The 26,921-nt window shown below is 38.2% G+C and overlaps 3 protein-coding genes across 3 annotated transcripts; all 3 read left to right on the top strand.

The window, feature by feature from the left end:
- Positions 1–422: 422 nt before the first annotated feature.
- LOC309600132 (keratin, type I cytoskeletal 20-like) lies at positions 423–5,764 on the top strand (the record flags this gene model as incomplete). Its single annotated transcript, XM_082332197.1, has 8 exons — positions 423–845; positions 1,607–1,689; positions 1,905–2,061; positions 3,269–3,430; positions 3,513–3,638; positions 3,795–4,015; positions 4,130–4,263; positions 5,667–5,764. The coding sequence occupies 8 exons, from the start codon at positions 423–425 to the stop codon at positions 5,762–5,764; spliced, it is 1,404 nt and encodes a 467-aa protein (XP_082188323.1).
- A 2,434-nt stretch (positions 5,765–8,198) lies between these two features.
- Positions 8,199–11,860, top strand: LOC309599875 (keratin, type I cytoskeletal 12-like; the record flags this gene model as incomplete). The annotated part of the gene is made up of 8 exons (XM_082331742.1): positions 8,199–8,843; positions 9,449–9,531; positions 9,762–9,918; positions 10,219–10,380; positions 10,479–10,604; positions 10,973–11,190; positions 11,464–11,546; positions 11,763–11,860. The coding sequence occupies 8 exons, from the start codon at positions 8,199–8,201 to the stop codon at positions 11,858–11,860; spliced, it is 1,572 nt and encodes a 523-aa protein (XP_082187868.1).
- A 4,147-nt stretch (positions 11,861–16,007) lies between these two features.
- Positions 16,008–22,348, top strand: KRT222 (keratin 222; the record flags this gene model as incomplete). The annotated part of the gene is made up of 6 exons (XM_082331754.1): positions 16,008–16,121; positions 18,234–18,362; positions 19,104–19,324; positions 20,394–20,470; positions 20,655–20,760; positions 22,135–22,348. The coding sequence occupies exons 1-6, from the start codon at positions 16,026–16,028 to the stop codon at positions 22,346–22,348; spliced, it is 843 nt and encodes a 280-aa protein (XP_082187880.1). The 5' UTR covers positions 16,008–16,025.
- Positions 22,349–26,921: the final 4,573 nt, after the last annotated feature.

Here is a 26,921-nt window from a genome sequence, read left to right as displayed (position 1 = left end):
AGTCAACTCTCATTTTAATTTCATACACTGCACATGGGAGTAAGAGTCTACTTGTTTGTTCAAAAGGACTACAGAGAGTATGGCTGCAGGTATACTGTTATAAATGATTAAACAGTTTATTTGTGTTTTATCTTTTATTCAAAATAATAACAAAGCAAGCCAAACTACCTGGGGAGTTTTTCTCAAACACAGACGAACAGACAAAAACCCCTTTACATTATATGGGGTGAGGGGGCAATATGCTGTGTGCTGTTCACACTGACACCAATTACATGATGTGTCAACAGAGGTGGGGTTTATCACTACGTGCTTCCTCCTTGAAAGCCGGTATAAAGGTTTGCAGAGCACGCACCGCTCGGTCCCTCAGCTGCTCTCTATCTGTGGAGACTTAGCTGGTTCGCTTTAGGAGACAAAGAACACAAATGGCGTTCTCTAGCCAAAGCTTTCAGTGGGGTACGAGCACCCGCTCCCCACGTACTGCACCCAGTGTCAGCGGTTTAACCTTCAGGAAAACGTCCATCCAAAATATTCAGGCACCCAGCGTCTATGGGGGAGCTGGGGGCTATGGCACCCGCATATCTAGCAGAACCAACTACGGACAAGGCTTCGGTGGGAACTTCCAGCTTCATGTTACTGGTAATGATGTGGTGCTCACTGGCAATGAAAAATCAACTATGCAAAATCTAAATGACCGTTTGGCTTCCTATCTGGAGAAGGTGCGTTCTCTAGAAAAGGCAAACTCCCTGATTGAAAAGCAGATCAAGGAGTGGTATGAGAAGAACACCACAGATGTAAGGCATGACTATAGCTCATACTTTAAAACAATTGCAGATCTCCAAAATAAGGTAAGATATCATATAGCCATCTATAAATATATGAATTGCAATTATTGGGGAGATAGATAATAATCTATTGTAGAAAATGTAGTTTTCCAAATTGCAATTGTCTCAGCTAAGAAAAATAAATGCTTTATTTTGATCAAATACAAATTAGTGACAGATTTTACATAATTTGTAATACTAGATGTATGTCTGCAGATGTGAGTAATCTCATACATGAAAAATCTTTGAATCAAAATTAATTAATTCTGTTTGCCTTAGGTAGTTTTAATGAGTGCAAATACTGATGGTAATTTACATATTTAAATATAGTTTAGCATCTGTGGATTTCAAAGTGTTTTTTTAGAAAGGACTGCCAAACGCTCCAAAAAAATAATAGATCACTACTTGAAATAGTAAATTACCACTATAAACAATAAAATATACCCACAGCAATCAGCTGACAGGTTTGTCAAATTATGTTTCCAGTGAACTTCCTTCAATCTTTCCCCTCTTACTTTTCACCAGTTCTACTTCTCATCCTTTGAAAGCAGACCCCTTCCAGAGAGCAGTTCATCCCAACTATTTCATATATCTATTTTATGACAGAATATTTTGTCTTTGGGAAAACCCTGATCCCTTCTATGCACTTCAAAGGGAATTTAGCTTAAACCTAGATGACTGATAGAGAGCTAAAGTTAAGCAAGATGAAGCCGACGTGCAGTGTTAATTTCCAAAGTGTGCATTTATGTGCAAAGGTTCATCCCTTTTCAACCATTCCTTTTCAGATTGCTGCTGCACAGCTGGAAAATTCAAGGCTTGTCCTGCAGATTGACAATGCCAAACTGGCTGCTGATGATTTTAGACTGAAGTAAGTTCCATGATCATTTCAGAAATTCTCTTTCATGCTCCTCTTATTCATGAAAGCTTCTAGTTATTGGCATCAAAGCTGAGAACTAAACATTTTCTAACGTAAAGTTTAATAAACAGAAAAATTTTACAACTAAGGCTGTAGTAGTTACTGATTCTAACATCTACATCAAACAGTTGCATTTTCATCGTGACAAAACAAGCCTTATTTTACAGGTATGAGAATGAACACCTGCTCAGGCAAAGTGTTGAGAATGACATTAACGGACTGCTCCAAGTTCATGATGACTTGACTATGACGAAAACCGATTTGGAGTCACAGATTGAAAGCATGAATGAAGAACTAGCTTTTCTTAAGAAGAACCACGAGGAGGTGAGAGCAGCCGAACGCTGTCAGGGAGGGATTTTTTTTAAGTGGCACACGTAAACTCAGCCTCACTAGGAATAACGAAACCTTCATGGTTAATCTGAAAGACTATTACACTTACGGAGGGATTCAGCTCCAGATTAGCACATCAAAATGTAGGTACCTATTCATTTATTATCTATGTGAATGCGCCTGTGGTTCTGTTATAATCAACTGAGAGAGAGTCAATCAAACAGACAGAGCCTAGAGAGTGATTCAGCTCAGTGTGGAACAAACCCCTATTGGCTGGTCAGCTGGGACACTCTCCGGTCTCTACCGGTTGAAACAGGAGCTCTGGCCCATGCAGAGAGACCCAAAAGGCAGATATGTGTACCGAGTGTCTCCTAGGAGTCTAAGCTCAAACTGAACCTCACCTTTAGCATGACATTTGTAGTTTCAAAGACCTACAAAGGTAAGAATTTTAGACAACCATTGTTTATTTCCCCTTTTCAAGTGAAGACACAAACTGAAATCCCAAAGTCAAAATGACTGTCAAATGCTAACAAAGTCTCAATGATGGCATATGCCCAAGCTTTCTCTTAGTGTCATACTATCAGCTTCAAAAGTGTAAATTCCTTTTCACATTGCAGAAAATATCTTCTTTAAGCACTGTATTAGAAAGATCCAACCTAGAAAAACAGCCAGCCTCGCCACCCACTTGAAACTGTGCTGTGCAGGACTGAAGCATTTGTATTGTTTCTGGAAGCAGCGTAACTGTGTGTGGCACTAACTGACATCCAAGCTATAAGGCATCAAAGGCTGAACAACTCCAGAAACTAAGGAGTGAAGGTTTTAAGAATAATTTGTGGTTTAGGAGTTGCTACCCCACAAAAGTATACAAATGGGAACCATGACTTCTACACTCATCCCATAGATCTGGTCCTGAGGAAACCATCTTTTTACAATATGTTCATCCATGATATAGCATTTATTGCTACAAAATAAGTCAAATGTTCTAACATGGAATCATAGAATCGTTTAGCTTGGAAGAGACCTTTAAGATCAAGTCCAACACGAGGTGCACTAAACAGTATTTACACAAAGTGATTAAGTTATCTTGCCCTGAGGTGCTATTTAAGAATTACTTCTGTGTCTGTAGATTTTGAATTTGCTTCCAATATTCAGGATTGAAGGTTCCCTGTAGCTGGTGCTAATGCAATCCTCATTGCTGTAGGACATTGACAGACTGCGCAAACAGGTGGGCGGCTCGGTTACTGTAGAGGTGGATGCTGCTCCGAGTATTGATCTTGCAACTATTATGGAAAACATGAGACGGCAATATGAAGAAATGGCAGAAAAGAACCGTCAAGAAGCCAAAGAACAATTTGAAAAGCAGGTAAGGTCAATTACTTAAACATCAGCAAAAACCTCAGTCATGTCTAGCTGCAGTTCACAGTCCCTCCATTTCTGCATTTCAGACAGAAGAACTGAACCAGGAAGTGGCAATCAACGTTGAACAGCTGCAAGCCCAAAGGAGGGAGATCACCAGCCAGAGACAGATCTTCCAGAGCCTGGAGCTAGAACTACAGTCCCAGCTTAACATGGTAAACAACACAGAGTACGCGAAATAAGGACTGTGTTTAGTAGACAGTTACACAGATAAATCTAGAAACTGAGAGGCTTTTTTATCAAAATGTCATTTTAACACAAAATTGTATCCTCTTGAATAACATATCTCTTGTTCTTTTCATCGGCTGCAGAAAAAGTCTTTAGAAGATGCTCTGGCTGAAACTGAAGCACGTTACAGTTATCAGCTAAGCCAAATCCAGGAAGCAGTTGCCAATTTAGAGCATCAACTGAGGCAACTCCGAGCTGACATTGAGGGTCAGAATAACGAGTACAGTATATTGCTGGATATCAAGACTCGCTTGGAAATGGAGATCGCCACGTACCGCCGTCTGCTGGAAGGAGAGGACAGCGGGTGAGGAAATACACACACTCTGCTTGTTGGTTTACTTTCGTATGACAGCGAACAACACTGCAAATACTGTCTATGTTCACGGAAGGTGAAAGTGTAAAATCTGCCACTTTCCAGCTGGCTTGGGGCGGGGGGGAAGTCTGTTGCCCAGCAGATCTCAACTGTAGATTCGGAGCAGGCTGCAGTTCGTGCTCAGTTTCCGAAGCGGCTGTGGAAGTCAGTTGAGTTTGTCTCTCTCAGCCGATGTGTAGGTACATACCATTATTCCCTGTGAGCTGAGTAGCTGGATAGATGTTCCCACGCCATAAGCATCAGTAATTCAACTTTGGATGACTGTAATGACTGTAGCTTCTGCAGGCCTGGCCTAACCGGGGCCAGATTTTTTAACCTGGTTTGGACACCGCAGCACCTAGTCACACTAGAGCAGGCGCTCAGCAAGAGCATATTGACCTTTTCTTGCAGTCCATGGCAAGTTTTGCAGCCTGCACTGGATTATGCTCTGCTCTACCTGTGTCACTTGTAGCCAACCTACTTCAAAATGTGAAGAGGTGCAAGTGAGCTGACACTAAATGTTCAGGCAGTCCGGTATCCCATATCCTGTAGTGAAAAGAGCGGACATCTATGAAAGCGGGGCAAGTGGAGAGTGGTATTTCCCCCCAAGATTCTGCCTGTTCAGCTGTTCTGGCTCAGGAACTAGATTGGGCATATCTGCATGAGCTGAAGTCATAGCATTGCAGAAATGAGTCTGCAGAATAATTTCACCTATAGCTTCTGCTTAGCAAGTTTTACTTTAACAGAGGAAACTCATTTAAACACCTGGTTAAATGTCTTGATGAAAGGGCATTACCTGTCTTGATTAAACGTACAGGAAACGTACAAGGATGTTTCTTCAATATGTTAGGTGCCATATATTTATATTTTTTAATTTATAATTTGAACAGACATTTCCAAGCGGATGTATCCACAGCAGAGCTTCATAAAGGTATGTCACACCAACTCCCTTATTTTTTGATGGCTGCCTGTTGAAACATTACGGAACTAAGTAGCCCTGACATAAAACAACACAGTTTCAGAGCAAATAATTAACCGGTGGAATCTTACATCAAGAAAGCAATCAACTGTACGAACAGATAACCTATAGGGATTATACGAAGCCTGTTTTCAGGTATATAATTCAGGTGCCCAAAGTAAAACCCCAGACTCCCCAAAGAGCCGAGAGAATGACAGAGAATTATTGAATTACCCTCTGGAGGACTTCAGAAGCATCTGCTGCTCTCTGATGACTACACAGGGAGGCTAGGCTCCTAAACAAAGTATGTAGTTTAATAGCAAAAATATCCATTTCAGTGTGAGATAGACTATTCCCAGGTTTTAGATCTACAAGCTTGTGCTAAACTGAGGCAAAACTATCAGGAGGGATAAAGAGTTATTCAACACAATGTCCGCTATAGTATTATTGGTAACATATACAGGATGTTCAGAGGAAGAGAAACTGTATCCTGTATACCCCAGAAGTTTACTTTACAGTAACTGTGCATTGAAAAGATGCCTTTGTCTATTTTCTCATTGGTGGAATTGCTGCTAGTACTACAGCAATATTATTCTGTCAATGTACATTGCATTTAATTAATTCTCTGTTCCATTTCATTACCAGAATCAAGTAAAATTAAGAAGATCAAGACAATTGTTGAAGAGGTGATTGATGGCAAGGTTGTCTCCTCTGAGGTCAAAGAGATTGAAGAGAAGGTGTAAATGGCACCAGCAGAGAGGAGACGGCCTCTGAGCTTCTTGGAGATGATGCCAAAACTAAAAGATTAAACTGTATAAAGAATCCAATCTAATTCTCCCTAAAGCCCAAAAGGGTTGAAAAATGACAAACTATCAAATGTGTGTGTGTCTGTGTGTGTTAATAAAAATCAGTAAGTTACAAAGCACAGGATTTTGGGTTTACTTACATAGTGACTAAATACCTTGATGGAAAAAAACCAAATCAGCCTGTTATAACTGTATAATTGTTTCCAAGACAGATAAAAACTGAAGTATTAGTTTTTACTTTCATCAGAGTCTTAAAATGACATTAAAAGACTTGCTCAGTAAAAATTAGAAACTCAAATGACTCACAGCATGAATTTACTATAGCTTTTAAAATAATTAAATTTAGAAAAATACTGAAGCAACGTTTACTGTTGAAGTTTCAAAGCACTAAGCTGGTGAAGTCATTAGATGAAGACATGGGACAAAATCTGCTCATGTGCTTAACGAGCTCTGCATAGTAACGGACTTTCCTGAAAGCACGATGAGAATTTTTTCTTCATTTTTTCAGATAGTTCACGTCAACATCTGATCCCTTAAGTTTTCTCACACTTTCAACATATTAATAAATGAAGTTTTTAGAAGAGAACTGCTATTTCTGAAACCTTGATGGACACCTCATCAAAACTTTACAAAAAAGAATTTACCAGATACAGATGATACACTCTATCAAATATGTTAGTTTAATTGCAACCCAATGTTTAGCAATCTGTTTTTTCTCTTACGTACTAGCACATTTAGAGTAATTTGCTTTTAAAAATGCTTCAAAATGTTGATTCAGTGCACCTTTTCTGAACTTGAACTACCATTCAAATGTAATGCAGCTTCAATTCAGTAAAAACTGATTTTCAAATCAATGTCAATTTGCATTTCATAATAAATTAAAATGAATAAATAAATTGAAGATGTGTATTTATTATTTTTCACTCTCTGTGAATGTTTCTATCACCAGGGACTACAGCAAGCAAAGATATTTTATCAATACTATATTTTGCCTTTCAGTTCAGAAATAAAAACACCACCATCTCTATTAAACCTTTCTCTAGCAATAACTGCACGTACCCTTTCCCGCACAGCGTAAGTCTCCCATGCCGCACCCAGATCTTCAGTCCAGAAAGTCTACGTTTTCCTCTTGGCAACGTAAGCACAAAAACCTCTTCCCTTTGAAATCTCACCTGTCCGGTGTGTTATTTACTGTACATAAACAGCTGCCAAAGAAAATAATCCTCTGCTTTCACTATCATGAGTCACTGATACCAGGCTACCATTTCACTTGTACATAAATTAAATGCTTTGCTTCAGCCTTTGATCTACTGCCCGTAATACATTTCTGCCCAAAAAAGCACCCATGCTCCTGGATGCGGACAAATTAAAAATGAATACATTTCAGTTGACAAATCCAATTATATAATTAAGCCAGGACAAAGAAAAAACAATTTTCTGTTCACCAAAATACCTTCAAAAGAAAAGTATATTGGTTTTGAAGGGTTTCCATGCCTAAACCTGCAACCAGAAGAGCTATATTTGATCTTCAGATTTATATTATAAAAAGCACAAAATACAGAAACCATTATCCTTATTCAGAGATAACAGCAAACTATTTAGAAGAAACTGGTCAGTTTTCAGCTCGAAAGTGTAAACTGTTGGTATAGGCTATGTATATTACACAGAGATATTTCAATGATGAAAGGTTGAGGGCAGAAAACATAATTACAAATTGTATTGAGTATAATCAAGTATATTTATGTTTTCATATTAATGATCAACCTGCAGATCACTCAATGTCCATATGCCTCTTCATACACTTTTGTTGATCACTTTTCTTACTTCTTATTAAATGTACAGGGAGCGCTAATCTGGCAGAGGTTCCTGCCAGGAAGGTATTATGAAAAGACACACATTTTTGCCACACACACTGGGAGTATGATATGAAAGCGATCACTCCACTGACTTCAGCATACGTCTATAATAATAGCCCCGAACCAAAAAAGCAATGTAATGACAAAAAAATTACTTACGAAGGACTTAAATGTGAAAAGAAATTGTTGTGCTCCATTGCACATGGCAAAACATTATCGTGATGTCTTAGCTCTACTCCACCCATTTCCCCTCATACAGCAAATACCTGGAGGGCACCAGATTTCCACTCCCATTGGCAATTTAGATTGGCACAGATCATTTAGTTTGCTTCGGACATACTAAGCGGACTTCCCCCCAAACAAGAGAGAGAGCAAGAATTAAAAGATCTTCCTAGGAGGTGGGGACTACTACTGAAACACCCACTGCCTTCCCTATATAACGGTTAAACTGTTCCCTGATCGGCCTTGCTCTCTGGTGCGTGCTTCGCGTAATAGATCCGGGCACCTTGAGCACCATGGCCCTCTCTGTGCGCACAAGTGGTGGATCCCGGCAGTTCTCTTCTCGGAGTGGACTTGGCGGGGGATCTCTGAGAATGTCTACTTCTGGCGGTGGAGGAGGCTTTGGTGGCAGTGGACTTGGGTTTGGTGGTGGATCTGGCGGAGGTTTTGGTGCTGTTTCTATGCTTGGTTCGGGCTCTGGCTTTGGCGGGGGTTTTGGGAGTAGCTCAGGTGGAGGCTTTGGGAGCAGCATAAGTAGCGGCTTTGGCGGAGGCTTTGGCAGTGGTTTAGGTGGCAGCTATGGAAGTGGCTTAGGCAGTGCTTATGGCGGAGGTTTAGGAAGTGGTTTTGGCAGCAGCTCAGGCACTGGTTTTGGAGGTGGCTTTGGTAGTGGCTCAGGATCTGGTTTTGGAGGTGGTTTTGGCACTCCTGGTGTTGGCGATGGTGGCCTTCTTTCTGGCTCAAAAAAAGAAACTATGCAGAACCTCAATGACCGTCTGGCTGCTTATCTGGACAAAGTACGATCTCTAGAGGATGCCAATACTGAGCTGGAGGGCAAGATCCGCGAGTGGTATGAGAAAAACGGCCCTGGCACTGGTATCCCTGGATGTGGGAATGACTACAGTAAATATTATCCTATAATTGAAGATCTTCGAAACAAGGTACCAAAGCATGTGCTTAGCATACCTTTACATTTGTAATTCACCTAATAATATTTTGGATAAAAATAACAAATTCCTTTCAGAAACCAAGAGCAAATCTATTCTAGAGTACCGACGCTTGTAATAACCTCTATCACATTGCACTGGCATCATGTGTTGAATTCTTCTTGTAGATTAACGGCAGTTCTGTAACTATATCGCACAATGCTGCGTGACTTGGTCTAATCTGAACAAAGGAGAAGGCAGCAATGGAATCCAGTTCTACAAACTCTTGTAAATCACAAAGTTTAAATTTTAATAGGTTTCATATTTCTTACATCCCCAATTCAATTCCTGACATAGACAGACTACCTGGCAAGGTCTTCAGAGATCATCAACTATCTAGTCGTAGAATGCGAACCGGTATTTTACCATTAAGTGAAGCATGCTGATTTGCAGAAGCTGAAAATATGTCCTATATATTTTCATGGTCAATTATACAAGAGTCTAACAAATTATATTTAATATTATAATCGTATTTAGGATTACAGTTACGTAAATAGCTATATTGAGCTGCAAAACCACTGAGCTATAAAATCATTCTCTGAACATTGTTTGTATTCCAGATCATTAATGCAACTATCGACAACGCAAGAATCATTCTGCAGGTCGATAATGCCAGACTGGCTGCTGATGATTTCAGACTGAAGTAAGTATATCTTAATATTCAAAAAATTCTCACTAATATTTTAAGGAAAAAAATATTTTGTACTTAAAAATCTCTTTCCTTGTAGAATACTTTAACGTAATTATTAAACAATATTATAATAATTATGTGTACTAAGATTTCATATTGAAAGCTATATAAGTACGTAGTAATAGTTTGCATTTGACCTCATTAACCATGTAAAAAATAATATTTAATTACTTTATTTACAGATATGAGAATGAAGTGGCTCTTCACCAGAGCGTGGAAGCTGACATCAATGGTCTGCGCAGAGTTCTTGATGAGCTGACCTTGACAAGAGCTGATTTGGAGATGCAGATTGAAAGCCTGAATGAAGAACTGGCTTATCTCAAGAAGAATCATGAGGAGGTACTTTTCTGTGATTTGTGAATTCCTAACAAGATAGATGGAATTGTGAAATATCAAATTATTCCCTTATCTAGTCCTATCCTATCCCTGTTATTCCCTGGGAGTTCCTTGGTTTCATTATCTGTTTTGTTTGCTGTTCTTTGAGTTTACTAAGTGAAAGAGTGAAAGAAATAACACACACAAGCTATGGATTCTTGCTGAAACAGAATTTATATCACATATATTTCTTTACGTATATTTTTGGTAGAACTATTTTGCCTTTTATTAACAGAAACTTTTCTTTATTTTAAATCTCTCCAGGAGCTTCAGGGCATCCAAAGCAGTGCATTTGGCCAAGTCAGCGTTGAAATGGATGCTGCTCCAGGAACTGACCTGACCAAGCTTTTGAATGACATGAGGGGACAGTATGAAGTCATTGCTGACCAAAATCGTAAAGAGGCTGAAGCATGGTTCAATGAAAAAGTAACAACCAGCGATGGCAAATTCAGCGAAATGCATGTAAAAATGAGTTAGATATTTGGAAGAGTAAAATTACACTCTATTCTTCCTTGTCATTTCAGAGTGGGGAGCTGAAAAGGGAAATCTCCACCAATACTGAGCAGCTTCAGTCAGGAAAGAGCGAGATCACAGATTTAAAACGGACTCTTCAGAGCCTGGAAATTGAACTACAATCTCAGCTTGCCATGGTACGTTCTAAGGAAGCTGCTAACTAGTCAGAGTAAATTCTCCAACTTCAAAAGCGTTGTTCGATCTTATACTATTCTATAGGTTTAAGATTTGCATTTATTTCCTATTAAATCCTGCATTCTTTTAGTTCCTAAATAGCAGTAATATATATAATTGGATTGCAAGTAGCCTGTTACAAAGCGGATGAACTTTTATGTTCACATTCAGTGAAGCAGCAAAGACCAGTTTTCAAACTGGTATTTCAAGAAAAAAATGAAAATCTTTAAGTAATGAGGCGATACTTCCATTAAACTATTCCAGTTGGGTTTGGCTTTGTAAAGAATTTTTTCCCCTCAATCAGAGATTGTTCAATATCCTTCTTACACAGAAAAAATCCCTTGAAGACACTTTAGCAGAAACGGAAGGAAGTTACTGTGCTCAGCTTTCACAAATGCAACTTCAGATTGGGAATCTGGAGTCTCAGCTGTTTCAGGTCAGGGCGGATATGGAGCGCCAGAATGCAGAGTATCAACAACTTCTAGACATCAAGTCTCGCCTGGAAATGGAGATTGAAACCTATCGTCGCTTGCTGGATGGGGAGTTTGTGTAAGTAACTAATTTACATAAAATACCTCCGTTGTTTTATTTTCTGTAGCAATATCCTTTCCAGGAAAAAAGAGGCAGAAACAAGCGGTACATTCACCAGAAGACAGTAAGGCACATACAATGATTCTGAAATAATACAGATAGACACTAACGAGGAGGATGAACCATTCTGCTCAGTATTTAAAATAATCCGTCAATGCCAACATGAAAAGGGAATTTCTCCTGATCCTGACAAACATTCTGCAATATTGCGTGTCTCTGATTCACTTTTAGGAGCGCAGGACAGGGAGTTACATTTGAAAGCTCATCCTTGACAGGGTCCAAATCACAAACACAATCACTGGATTCTTCTCAGGGTAGGTAGAACTTGATTGAATAAAACTTTGTTTCTAAAGTCATTCTTATAAATAAAATAATACATGCTATTCTGTTTAACTACATCATAGAGTTCATTATAACAAGAAGCCAATTTGAAAGGAAAAGGGTGTAACTGTTCATGTACTCGTGCTGCTCTGTTTTATAATTTTTAACACTTTGATAAATACTTTTTTGGGTTTGTTTATGATGTTTAGATCCTACCAAAACTAGAAAGATCAAGACAATTGTTGAAGAAGTGGTAGATGGAAAAGTTGTTGCATCCCATGTTAAGGAAGTTGAAGAGAAGATATAAAGCACAATCTGATATTGCAAAGGATCCGTTCACTCCATGTTTTTTCAAAGCCAAAATGGATAAATAAATTGGTTCTTTCGCATGAAGTGATAAAAATAGATTGGCTTTTTAGAGAGATTTTTTTACATAAGCCAAAGCCTGCATTTTCATTCTTAGCAGTCATGCAATATGTTTTCTGCTTCAGTCTATTGGTATTACCTGTATTATTTTTACGGTGTTCTTTAAATTTATCATCAATTCTTTGTTTAATAGCTAGAAATATGGTGCACACAGTAGGCATTTAATTAGATATGCTTTTTTGTAATTTTTAGTAATTAATAGATAAAATAATTTTGCTATTCTAACTTCATTTTCCAGTTTTCTTGACTAATAAAAAGGACTCAACAAGCTTTAAGATATTAGTCTCCCTTTATTCTTCATTTAGGACTGCTGCTCCTGATCCACATTTGCCATTTTGTCGGGTATCTTGCTTTACCACATACTATGTGTGTGGTACAGTACTCCCCATTAATTTAAAGAAATTAATCCAATGCTAGAACACATACACGTTAAAAAAAAACGTTTCAATGTGGGATTAAAGGAATACTTGCTAACTTATAATTTAAAGTTACCAATTCAAGAGAGAAGGTTTTGCAAACAGAACAACATACTGTAGATATGCAACTGTAGTGGAAAAGAAGGGATCGCCCGGTTTCCAAGCAGGCAGCAACCCCAGCCACGACGCGGGGTTCCATGTCCCGGGGTGCCATCTGCTGGGAGCACAATATGATCTGTCGAATCCTGAACGGGGCTCAGGATGTCCAGCTCAAACCAACTATTTGAAGGAATCTCATCCAAAACAAAATTATGAACCAAAATACAATCCCCTTACAATTGACACCTAAGCCTTTGTTCTTGAGCCAAAACGCTGACGATTTTTCTGAGATTCCTAGCTAAGACAAGGAAGTTACCGTGACCTCTTACATGCATGTTACTGTGCCTCTAGAATACAAACGTTCTGCACATCCTATCACATCCCTTAAACATTTGACCCAATCCAAGAGTTCAATGGGAGCACAGATTTCATACTGGGCTTCCATTCTGCCTTTTGTAAAACCCACTAGTAGCATTTTTTCTGCTTCCTGCTTGGAACTAATAAAAGCCAGGGTAATTAAAACAACAATCAAAGAACTAAATCAGCATGGTAGAATCACAACATCTAAAATCCAGTCAGTTAAAGAAAAGGCACTGTGATAAATAACTCAAAGGAATGAAATAGAAGAATCTTCTATATATGCCAGTACAAAGAGGGAAGAACTTGAAAACCTCTTGAGTAAATGCACCATCTTCAACAGTTTAAGGAAGTAATTTCTTTCCTAAAAGCACGGAACACAACTGTACGTCTTTTTGTTCCCCTTTAAAAACAGTGCTGATAAATAAATGAAAAGAATCTTACTACACGCGACGTATTTCAATAAGATTTTTACTGTTGCAGGCTACATTTTTAAAATTAAAATAATTACAATAAAAATTAAAATAATGATATCAGAAATGGCAAATTGAGGTTGTTTATGTAGCTGGGTATGATTACCAAGAGTACCGTTACAGAGAAATTTTAGGAATATAGATTGAAGGAACTTTTTTCTCTTCCTAAGACAGGACAGCATTCATCAGCTTTCTTTCCTATCCATAATGTTTTTTCTCATATGTGGAAAACCTGAAACCATAACATCCTCCTACATTATTGACATCGTCTCCATTTTGAAGAGAAAAAATGAGTCCCTTTTGTCTTCTTCTTCCAAAGACACATATGCTTTCAGTATAAATGCATACCAAGAAATATGAAATAACATACATACCTCAAGGACTGCAACTGCGATTGCTGCGACATCGTTATTCCCTACATCGTTCACTGTAGATTGCCACTGAATGCAGTCTACCTACATACACAGTAACCCTGAATCTAACATTATGATCTAAAAGACAACTGAGAATTGCCTAGGGTGCAGTCTTGAAGTATGTAAGACTTAGAAAGCACTCTAGCTATTGTCTTGTGAGAAGGCAACAATGGTAAACCAAAGCAGTCTGCAATCACTATAGCATTATTACACTGTATCACAGAATCCAAATAATTGACGCACAGTATCTGAACTATGAAGTTAACTGAAGTCCAACATCTGTAATAAAATATGAACATTGAAAGCAGCTAGAATTCAAAATTATGTAAATCCTAGTAAAGATACAATTGCTTACACCTACTTACCTTTAGCCTTCAGTGATCTCATAGCCAGATGTACCCTTTACACCTGAAAAAAAGAGGGAAAAAGAAAGCATTAGGGCTAATTTATTTTTCAAAAGCTTTAAAAAATTTTATCAACTGGCAAACATTTAGCTCCTGGTAATATGAAGATTCATCCATAGATGCTTGTTGATGCGTAAAGTTTGGTTTGTGGGACCAAATCCAATATCCCTGCAGACCTCTATACGGTATTTCAAACATACATGCCTGGATTCATTTCTGGACGCTAGACAGCCTTGACTTTGCCTGATGTAAACAGAAGACGTTCTGAGTCCCAGGGCACTGAAAGCAAACTGTAAACAATCAGTATTGCAATGCAAAGAAAAAGGAAGGCTTTAAATTACATTTCAAGTTCTTATTTGGTTAAATGCATAGGCTCTTCCTATTAATACTTATACTGTCCTAAGGTATAACATCTCACGTTTGTCTGATGGATTCCTAATCTTTTTATTATGTGACTGTTCTCATACCATCAATGAAAAACACTGTCAATATTTTAGTTTTAGAACTACATAAAACTAGAATAATTAAGACACTTGTCGAAAAGATAGTGGACAACAAAACATTCTCATCTTGGTCCAGGTCAGCTGAAAAACAGCCAGCTAAGAAAAATAAAATCAGAACACAGGATCCTTTTACACGTGCCAGCAGACAGAGCCAAGAACAAGGAAGCCTTATGCACACAAGGAGACTTTCAAGTGGTACAATATTTTGACTTCTAAAGAGACAAGTGTCTTGTAAAAGTTGACTGCTTTTTTCTCATTTTACTGATGTATATTCTTATTTGGAGCCTAAAAATGCATTCGATTTAGTGAACTTTTATTTTTACTGAAATCTGAATTTTTTTACTAAATATCTGGTATTGCACGTTACTGAAAAAACTTCAAAAAATAGGTAAACACCGTTCTTAGCAGACAAGATCATTTGGATCATACAGTAGATACAGTGAGCCAGGAAATTATTTGCAGAAAATACAGCACAGCAGACAACCTATACTTTCCACCTCCCTGGTAGCTGTCAGGAAAGGTGTAAGGATCTTACGTCATCTGCATAGTCTGTGACCTGAACACACTGACCCACGGCAGAGGTACCGTGAGCACCTTCAGAGACAAACCAGACACTTTTTCTGACGGCAGTTACCTATGTTTGAAGTGTTAACTCCCCAGAGCTTTGCACTCTGCAGAAGAGGAGCAAAGCCCCGGGCGCAAGGTGCACAAGCATTCTCTACCACTAGTAGTGCTGGTTCCTCTTCCTCTTTTTGTGCTCCTGCCCATAAAACCACCGAAATGTTGGGTGAGAGGATGTCCAGGAGCCCAGCTCTTTTCAAAATGGGACAGTCCTCAACACTAGATCAGGTCAGCCACCTGAGGCTTCGCCTCGCTGAGTCTTAAACACCTTCCAGGATGGAAATTCGGTACCATCCCTAGCTAACCTGCTCCAGTGCTGCACAAGTGCCTGGGGAAGGCACATTCCAGCAGCAGCACCGACACCAATCCAGGTGTACTGCTGGGAAGCTGTTCTTCCCTGCCCCTCCGCGAGTGCACTCTCGTGCTGTGCAGCTCTAAGTTTGTCCTTTGCTCACATTTTTGAGCTTATAAAACCCCACAGTTATAGTGTAACAAAAACATAAGGACATTGTATGTATTCATTTCAGCACAGAATTTAGGAATCATTTTAATCACTGCAAAAGCGACAGATCTTTGCTTTTAGAAACGATTGGAAGCCTCTGACCTTCCAGCGCTTCCGCAAAAATAAAGCTCTGCAGCTTTAAAATCTGCCTGTACTTTCTGCCTGCCTCTCCTCTCACTGCAGGCAGTGAAGGCGCTGCAGCAGCCGGCTCATCCTATCAATAAGGTTCGGTGAGCCAAGGTGGAGGATGGGAGGAGAATGGAACTGTCCCAGCTCCTCAATGAGATCAGGGCAAAGTATGAAACGCTCATCACCAGAAATCAGATAAAGACCATCATCTCAGCAAGGACCCAGGTAATGACTTCATACAGACATACACCTTCCAGAGTAAGGAGACAATCCCTGTCTATACAATTCCTCCCTCAGCCTCTATGAGGTACAGTATTTCCTTTTCAATGCAGCATATTATTGGGGAAGGGATTTTGATTTTACTGCGGTAAGATGTGAACTAGAAGATACGGAAATAGATTTTGTTTAGGGTATGAAATTCACACTAAACGAATGCTGTGTAATTCATCTGGGTGTTTTTCTGTACCTGCAACAGTGATATTGTTGTGATTTAAAAATGATGACATATGCTGTAACATGGTAACCTCTAGCACCATTTAGTTATCCCAGAGGAAAAGAGCATCTTGAAAATCTAAGGCAACGTAAAGAATCCATTTATGTACAGAAAGCTTTACCATTTTTAGCACCTATATTAAAGAAAACTGTACCTTTTCAAGAAGTATTTTATATTGTTCACAGTAAAACTATGTCATACTCTGCAGCAAATATCATTTGTTCTTTCGTACAGATTGATTAAATGTTATCAACACACAATGCTACTATTATAGATTTGCATACAAAACATCTCTAAAACCCATCTGAACTTTGAAATAAAATGGCAAAACAATTTTCGGCCACCAAATGTCAAGAAATTCAGGGTGAAAATTAGGCATTATATCACCCTGTTGTACTTCTTAGGTATTGCAGAAATTCTGGAGGGTTTTTTTAACCACAGGCCAGGCTACTGCTGCAATCTGGCTGATCTACACAGTAATCCAATGACACGCAGCAGCTATAAACTAGACAGTTAAGCCAAGCTTATATTTGTGTTCAGCACAAAGCAGCCAATGTATATTGATATAATCTTGTCACATAAATTCTGCAGTACCCAGGCAAAAAAGGATAAGCAAAGAATATTGAGTGTTCACTTGTGGATTAGCCAAATCCAGATTTTTCACCAAAATGATGGCATGGTGTAATTACAATGGGTCAGTGTGTTACGGGGGAAAAAGAGAAACTTATTTTACTTCCTTCATAAGACCTGAATTAAAGAGTTTATTTCCTTAGCATTGATGGCATCATAAGAACCTACACAAAGCAGTAAAATATGCAAACGAGCATCTATTGTTTCAAGTGCTTACAGCATCTTCACCACTTGCAGTAAAACTCAGAATCAAAAACGAAAAATAACTTTCCTGAGCAAAACAGTCATTCTGGAAGTTAAATGCATGAACACATTATCTAAATAAGAGATGAGCCCAAATCTAAAATGACCCCACACGTGCTCAGGCTTGGCTTAAAAAAAATACTTTTAATAGGATTATAAACTAACCAAAAACCCACATTTTCTTGCAAACACAATACAGTGCTTGTTTGACTATTTACTTTTTACCTAAGAATAAACTTCAGCCTTAAGGATGGCAAATTATCTCAAATAATATTTTAGATCAGGATTAAGCTTAGAACAGGCACTTCACTTCTGAATTCTCACATTTAACATGGGTGACAGCATATACTCAAGAGAACACACCAATTTTTTCCTTCCTGTGATAGGTAAATCTTAAATAACCTGTCCTTAGAGGACAAGGAAAAGTTGTAGATTTGGATAAAGATGCTATTCATATTTAAATGAACGGAGGTACTTGCTCTCAAAAGACAATCTGAAATCTAGTCAATGGCTAGATCAGGCAAAAACATAATTACAGCTATTGTCAATTGTGATATATTCATGCAACCACTCAAAAGTGCTCCCTCTCTAAAGCTGGTCTTAGAAATCAAAAATACATTAGAAACAGAGAAAGAACCTTATTCAAACCTGGAAGCTTGAACTGACTGCAATTCCTCTAATTTCCATGAAGTTAAGCCCATTTACTCCAGAGGTGAATAAGGTCTAAATGCAACTGGTTACTTTCTCTGGGAATTCCTCTACAACAAATACGTTGGGGATAAGGAGGCGGCCAACTGCTTCCCATCAAACACAGCAGGATAAGGGCTTCCTGTCTACACGGTACCTACAATATTAACTCAGCACTGTTAGCTTTAACAAATTTATGAGACTCTAAAAAAAAATCCAACTAGAGATTTTTATCATTATTTCAATGTTTTTTAATATTGTTATCTTTTTTATATCCCCTGCAGCTAGAAGAAGCTACAATTAAAAGAATGGACAAAGATGCAGAAGCATTAAAGGCAGCCAGAGCAGAACTCTGTGAAGCGAGACGGCAGTGGCACCATATGCAGATCGAAATTGAATCTCTCCACGCTGTGGTAAGCATCATAAAATGAAACTTGAAATCTCCTGGAAAAAATAAATCTTTTTCTTGATGTAAACTATGCCACAATTCAGTTTATGTCACATCACATCCACTCCGCAGCGGAAATACAACAAACAGACACGCGTAGCTGTGCGGTGGACTTTCAGCTCGTCACACACGAACCCCGCCATTTGCTCACATTTAAGAGCATCGCGTGTTTTGATTCAGGACCTGCCATTCAATATACACGTGTTTTCATGCCTGCCAAACATACTTGCATGACACTCCCTCATCAAGTTCCTGGTTACTCTGCCTAAAAAATTCACATCAGGTTTATAACTTTTTTTGAATGTGTGGACCAAATTTATCAATTCATTCATGATAAAATATGTCAGCAATTTACTGAATTCAGTAATACAGATAGGCTACCAGAGCACACAGACCACTCAGCTCTCCTACAGTACTGAGCTGGATATCGTTTTAACCATACAGGTAAAATCAGAGATCTGCAAAATCAATGGTAGTAGTTTGCTGGTACAACGGAAGGCTACATTTTTTTACCCTATCTTAAATTATTACAGATTTTACTGCAAAATTTCTCAGCAAAAGTATCATCTTGAAAGCTTTACTCATGTTCCTAAAGAATATTCTTAAAAGAACTGATGTAAAAATACACAGCTTGTTAATGAAAAGTATGCATAACATCTTTACACGTATGCTTTCCAAATCTTAAAATATGAGTTGTATTTCACAGGAAAAGGGTTTGGAACGCTCATTGCGTGCCACAGAGCAGCAGTACCACATGCAACTACAAAATTTAGAAGCTGAGATTGAATGCTTAGAGAAAGAGCTACTGGAAGTGAGAAGAGGTATTGAGAAACAGCTTCAAGAGCACGAAATTCTCCTGAACACGAGGATGAAACTGGAGGAGGAGATAGCAACGTATCGCAGTCTGCTTGAACAAGAAGAGAACAGGTACTTGGTGTTTATAGAGAAAAAGTACTCAAACTGATCTTCCATTTCAGAACTTCTCATTGAAATAATCATCAGAACTGTAAATACATGACCCAATCATTAAAAAATTACAGTATAAAATCCTTAGAAATGGTTTCATTGTAACTTAACTTCACTGATTCCGCACTTTCTGGAGCTGAGCATCTCCGCGATGCGTTGCAGATAACAGCACGCTTACTGCACCCCCACTCGAGGCTCTGCGTGTTGATGCAGGCTCTGCATCCCATCAGCTGCGAGAGGTGGGCTCCGCTTGTCTCAGACCATTGATGGCGCAAGTCCACACGCGTGAAGTTCTGGGAGGGGAGTTCACGTCTCATCGCGTGACAGATGCCATTCGCGTGGGGAGTTCACGCTGCTCCGTATCGTTCAGCGTGTTAAGGCACACAGTAGGATGCTATTTAAGGATAGGCCTCCTAGGGACATTTTGCTTTGGTTGCAACTCTTCAGGTCTGCCCTTTCCCTGGCACCCCCCCCACCAGTATTCTGAAACGTGGACATGAGAGAGGCAGCTATACCAAGGTAAACAAGGAGGATAAGGAAAAGGCAAATATCATGTCTTGCACTCAGCACTGTTATCTTCACAAAATCAGGCACGCAATTCTGAAATCTGTCAGTGGAACGTTGCCCCTCTCAGGCCTTTCTACAGAAAACGGAGAGCGTCGGTCCAGGAACCTCTCACGTTTGCTTGAGAAGATTCCAAACAGGGGACTCGCTCAGCTTCAGATTTAATGCTTCTAACTCTGTGAAAATGCACACAACCCAGTACTAATAAAATTCAATAACTCTTCCTAGCACACAACAAACTGACTGAAAACTGTCCGAAAATAATGATGAAATTGCGCAGATATTTTCGGTAACTTTCTTCATTTCTATACTCAGAATGAGAAATCCTAACAAATAGTTCCTACGATCAAACAGAACTTCTCATGGTTCTCGTATTTTTAAATTTTTCATAGCTGTTCATAAGACAAGTTTTGGATTAAAGTAATTCAGTATTATTAGAGGACTGTAATAATTTTTATTTTTGCAGGTTTCGTTGCTCTGTACCTGACCAGAAGGATGACAAAAAGCCTACCACCAGCAAGATTGCCTTTACACTGCCTTCAGGTGAGTTTTTAGACACTTTACCCTTAGGGGATTATGGCCCTAAAGGAGGTTCCTAACTACTGGCAAGTTACTGGATATTACAAAAGGATCGTCTTCCAATGCGGCAGGAGGGAAAATACCTCTAGGTCCTGTGTCCTGGCCTTACTCTTCTGCATACCTAGTGTATCTGCATTTTCTTTTACAGATGGTGTAAAGAAGCATGAAACTGAGAAGGTGGAACTGATGACAAAACAAGCAATCCTAGATGGAAATATTATGAAGGAAAGCGCTGAAGCTCATGGCACCGTACAGTAAGATAAACGTGAATTTAACAAAATAACAATTGAAAGTAAATGGTGGGCATTACACTTCAGTAGCTTTGAGTTCTCCTTTATTTAGTATCTGTTATATCATGCCCAGACAGCCAAGAAGCTCCAGAATAACAGCGATAGTTCCTGAAGGTATATTGAATGGCATGTTTTAACAATACATTAAATTTTAAAGTTCTTTTTATTAGTATTTACTTCATAAGCTAGCAATATTATGATAATGCTTCTGATTTGTAATTTCTATTTCTGTTAAGAATGAAACTATGAATAATTAATCTAGTTAAGGCTGAAAGCAAAAGAGCCCATACCATGTTTGTGAAGTCCCTCTGGGGCATATTTATGCACATAAATTCAGGCTTGGCTGCTCTAACTTGCTATTTGGAAACTCCTACGTTTCACCAATTACCAAACAGGGAAGGGAGAGCTTGGCTCCTAAATGGGCATGTGAAAGTCTGTTAGTAGGTATTATTCACCTTAAATTACTTTAATAGTATTGGGCTGCCTCATTCTTTTTTTTTTTTTTTCTGCTTTTTAAGCTCTTTTGTAGACTAGCATTTAACATTACATTTAAAACAAACGGTAGTGTCCCGTGTCACTGACACTTAACTGTAAGCATCTGTTGAAAATATGTAGAAATCCGGATTAAAAATTAATGCCATCATGTGGCCCACCATACACACTCCACAGCTGAAGCTTATTTTCCTACACGAGCTTTGTTCATCTTACACCCTCCGTCCGATTTGCACGGGGCTGCTCGGCTGGGTACAGTTTACTCTACCTAAGTAAGGCCCCAGAGTCGGACTTTTACATCTGGACCCCGACACATAGTTAGAGGATGAAGTCAATAGGATTTGGGTGCCTATATATTATGGAATCAGCTGGGTTTTCAATTCTCCGTATTTTACTTCTGCCCTTCTTTTCTTTTGTACTTTAATGTAGATCTACATTCTGAGGTTTGGATCTGAACCAGATTTTTCTCCTCCCTATTTTGAAGGCATTCAGATGCAGGAATTCTGTCCTGCCCACTATAGTACGAAGGTTTCTTGCAAAGTTTTCGAGCTTGGATTCCAAACTTTCTCCTTGGAAACAAACTGCCTGATGTGTTTGGAGCAGTGGTTTTGTATCCATGTCTACTTAAAAGTACAAAAAGAAGAATATAATGAACCCTCGCCCTTTATTTAGCTTTTCTGGAAAATGAACCTGTGAAAAAAAAGAAAAATTCTAGTGTCTCAGTGCCTATCTAAAATAAGTTGACACTTTATTATGCAATTTCTCTCTACATTTTAAAAGTTGTCCTGAAGATAGATAATTCATATTGCCTAAAGGATCATAAATACATTTGCTTTATTGTTTCAGGACAGAAAAAGTGGATGAAGTCATTAAAGAATGGGAAGGTTCTTTCTTTAAGGACAACCCTCGCTTAAGGAAAAAATCAGTTTCATTGCGCTTTGATCTCCACCTAGCAGCAACGGATGAAGGATGTTTACACACTAAAAAGAAAACCCTTCCCGACATTGAAGTCAGGCTGGTAATGAGGAGATCTTGCAGTATTCCTTCTATCAAACCTTAACCTACAACAAATTAACCCAAAGTTCATCTCCAACGAGCTCTGGAAATAAACTGTAGATGGACTTACACGGCCTCCTATCTTGCTACAACTACGAAATCTTACGAAGTACTTTGATTAATACAATAAAAACATACAAGTCTTTTAAAAGAAAGGGAGAAGAGCAAGGGAGTTAAGATTCCAAGTAACCTAACTTCTACTAGTTTTATACTCTGGGTGCAGCCCTTTAATTTTCTCATTATTGTTGTTGTTTTGTAGAATTTCACCAAATATTAGAATAAATTAAACTATAACTTTATACTTTGACATATTCTGCCTATGTAAAAGAGAACTTGTTTTCTCTTTCTGGAAATGAGAACTGCATATTTCATTCTCTTAATTGTTCAATATTGCATACGTATAATGACTGATGAATCCTTGTAATAATTTATATCACAACTATCATACTTCTTGAAATCTGTTTTAAAATAACACTTTCTAACAGCAAAAATTACATACAAAATGCTCTTAAAATACATAAAGTATTAACGAAGAATTTTCTTTTAAAAGTGGCTGGTATTTTAAATTTTTTTTAGGCAACAACTGAGCAAAAATGTCTTTCCCCTACATAATTATACAAACATTTTTAAAAGTGTTATTACAAACCAATAATACTTTAGCCATATTGTTCCACTCATTTTGAAGCAGTAATTTCCATTGAAAATCAATCATTCTCTTATTTGTCCACACATATGTGTACTACAACTTTCTTAGCCACAGCAAGTAAAATTCTACCCTTTAATTGTTCAAATGTAAGGAGTCAATCAACTACTCTAATGCTGGTATTAATTAATTCTGTGTATTATAACAATGTGAATTAAAATATTGTCGACAAATTCCTCTTCTGACAAATCTTATAGGTAAGTTATGCTCTTGATCTCGTACACATAACAAGTCACTATTACGTCAGGGTACAACTAGCATATCTTCAAATTAAATGGACAAAATAAGGGCTACATATTCAAAGTAAAATTCTACCATCCCCATTAAGTATCCCCCACTACTACTCAAAGTAGCTACAAGCAAATACCAAGTACAGTGGATGATCTTGCATCTGTACACAGAAAAACCAGAAATGCAAGCTCAGACATACTTCTTTATAACATTAGGAGACAAATTTCAAACAAAAATTCAAACAAAATTGTACTAAGATGAGACTGATTGCTTATGAGGATTTTTAAGAGGCACGGATGTCTCAAACTCTCACCGAAACCACCGGGATTGCAGGGGTTCAGAATCTAGAAAAACAACGTACCATATTTGCTGGATTCACAGCAGCATGTAAAAGATTAATTTAAGTGTCAGTATTTGCCTTATTACTTACGGCATGTGTTACAAAAACTGATACTACAAATTCTTTCAGTGCTAAGTTATGCTTCTATCTTTTGTTAATGGTAAGAACAATGCAGTTACATTGCCCACAGTTCTAGATCTACTGTATGAAGCTGGCTAATTATCATTAACCCTAATACTGATCTGGTGTTGTTAATACTTGAGTATTTGGCAGCCTGAATGTATTAGCCTGCTCTAGCATTTTCACTATGCAGCTTTTTTTGTGCTTATACTCTGTACATTTTACAATACTTGAATTTAAACTAAGTTTTAATTGCTTTAAGGCACTTTAAACAGGGATACGAATTTACCAAAGTAAATGATAGTACTACAATAAAAAAGTATTAAAATTGAGTTTGCCCATGCATATTTTGTGAGTTTTAACGTGTGCACCTTAAAAGGAAAGAAGTGAGATAGAAATACAAAATAAAAGTTGTAGATAAGAGAATCTGTAGCGCTGCAACCAAGTGTTTTCTAAGCTCCCCTCTACAATTAGAAAGACACAAATTCCCTAAGAATCTTTATCATAACATGTAAGGTCAGTATCCTCCTGCTACAAAAATTACTTTTTCTGGTAAATCCATTAACCCTGACCAGATCTAAAGTCTTTTGTTCCAAGTAGCACACAAGAAAGAACAGAAGACAGCATCTGGCATACAAAGTTAACAATCTAAAAGATAAGCTGACAGGCAAAGGTAAATAGCAAGCAAATATGTAACAGAAAATTAGCTTAATACATATGCCTTTAAAACTGCTTAGGCAGGCTTCCTCATGCAGGAAGAGCTTGCATAGGCACATAAAAGTTACTATACAAATACATGGACGGTACCGCCATCTCTACAGCAAACAATCTTACCCACAGACACTTTTTTTTCTTTAACCAGGGGGTGTTTCGCTTAATCTCTGACCTACAGTACTTCTTGGGGTATTATCTCCTCTAGTGCAACTCCAGATTTTTTTTTTTTACCTAATGATAGAAACCTTGTCCAGCATAGCAGAGAACACATACCCGACTTCACCTTGCAATACAACCTCCAAATTATTTTGGAAGAGAAAAATTACTGTGTATCTATAGTAAACATTGTCTGAGATACTAAGTGAGTAGAAAAAAATGTTGACCTTATTCGTACATGTTATTTCATCCATATAATGGCCTGACCTCACGGTCTCTGAAGCCATCTCCCTGACCCCAATGACAGCACAAGTTCATCCTGAGCTGTCCTGTGGTGACAAATTCATTCCATTCGCAGAAGCTGCCGTTGTTTAACACCAGACACAACTGCTCATGAAATACACGGCTTCTGTTTGAAGTTTGACACAACTGGCATAAACCCAGTTATACTGTTTAATGACCATGAAACCTGATGGTCTAAGGAAAAAAAAAAAAAAAAAAAGTCTGCAGTTTAATAGCTGGTTTTGTTAACACACGACGTTCTGCAGGCAGCCCACTCTTACCTGTTCAAAGCCATTTTCTTCTGTGGGGCTTCCTGACTCTGACTTCATTAGCTGCATTAAGAATTGCTGCTACTCTAGACTTGGTTCAAGCGTGCATCCTCATTTTAACTACGTTTTCTCCCCTGACACTACATATATACCTTTTTCATAATTCACAAATCCCATCTCTTCAAATGTAAAGCGCTTACTCTTTTCTTCATAAACTACTCAAACCTCCACTAGTGTCAGCGTGAACTCCACGTGGGCATAGGAAAAAGAAGTATTCACAATAACATCTCACCCTGATTTTAGGTCACTTTAAAGCTGAATTAAAAAATATAACACTGAAGCCTGATAATATGGCAAAGAATTCTTCACTTCTGTGCTGCCAATTAAATTCAGACCAGCTGAGCTACTGCCATCTAATACCTGCAAACGTCTGGCGTAAAAATGAGTTTCATTGTCTCAACCTACTTTCCAATGAATGTATGTCCTCATTACAAAGCTTACGAAACTGTTGCTAATTAAAACAGTTGGATAAGAGCCAGCTCTTTAGAGCCCCCTGGTTAGTACGATGCAGTACGAACAATCCCATAAAATCAGTAAAACTACTTATGTCATACAGTATGTTCAAAAGTGTACACAGGCAAAATCTTTCACTATCACAACACGGAAACTAGGGAAATAGCAAAGTGAAAAAACCCATCCATAAACCAAAGCAAGGAATATATTGCTGGCTTTGGAAACACATACAATGATTCAGAACTATTACCGTGGAAAGTGAGCATCAGAAAATGTACTTGAACACCGTAAGAAGTAGTTCAATAAGCTGCACAAACTTAGAATTTATTTTAACGTTGTCAACACTAAATGCATGTTAACACTATGAACAAAACCATGTTTATTAATAAACTAGAGATAAATGCATGAAGCAGTCAAAAATGGGAAAAAAACAGGTTATTTTTCACCTTTTAACAAGTATTTTCTCACCTTTTCTTTACAAATGTTCTGCCCAGGTGAAACTGTAGACTAAAGAGAGGCGTATTTGGCTGGCTGGCTGACCGAGAAATCTTTTCAATGCTTACATTCTTTTAATTATCAAATCGAAGTCAGATTATTGTGCTGCATGTCAATAAATTTCCATTATGGCCACAGATAAGCACAGTGTGGGCAGATGAGGGCAGAGTTCTTGTCCCTTTTATTTGTTCACAAAAATGTGCTTATTTAAGAACAAAAGCAAACTGGGCTAGACAAACTGTAGGCATCAAGAAGAAACGTGTCTAACTTGCAGCAACTTGGTATCATATTGTTAGTTTTTCTTCTTTTCCCCTTCTACTGTCCTTTTGGGTTAGGTAGGTATCATCTGTCTTTTTCCGTTCAAAAAGAAGAAAAAATACTTCTGCTATCTTGTCATGAACATTCACCTTTTGGCTTTCCTTCAGCTGCTACATTGATCCACCAAAATCCTCCTTTATGGATGTCTAGAAATTAATCTTATTAGCCATATGACAGCATTTCAATGCCAAACTTTACATTTTCATTTTTAATTCAGTCACTTTAACAATTTTCACTGTATAAAAGACTCCTACGCTGAATGCTGAGGTCTGAAATTCGTCTTCCTCACTCAGACCCACATGGTGTACCGTGTTTTATATTTGCAAGCTTTTTACTTCCGTGTGTGATACCCTCACAAATTTCTGCAAGAAATTGTTCTAGACAGTTCCACTGCTCCCAGTGTATTCTGCAATTCACAGTCCTCTGTGATAGAGTG

The sequence above is a fragment of the Platalea leucorodia genome (genome assembly GCF_965183815.1).
Source record: "Platalea leucorodia genome assembly, chromosome: 22".
NCBI lineage: Eukaryota > Metazoa > Chordata > Aves > Pelecaniformes > Threskiornithidae > Platalea > Platalea leucorodia.
Note: the sequence above shows the minus strand (reverse complement) of the source record. Positions and strands in the feature narration are given on the sequence as shown.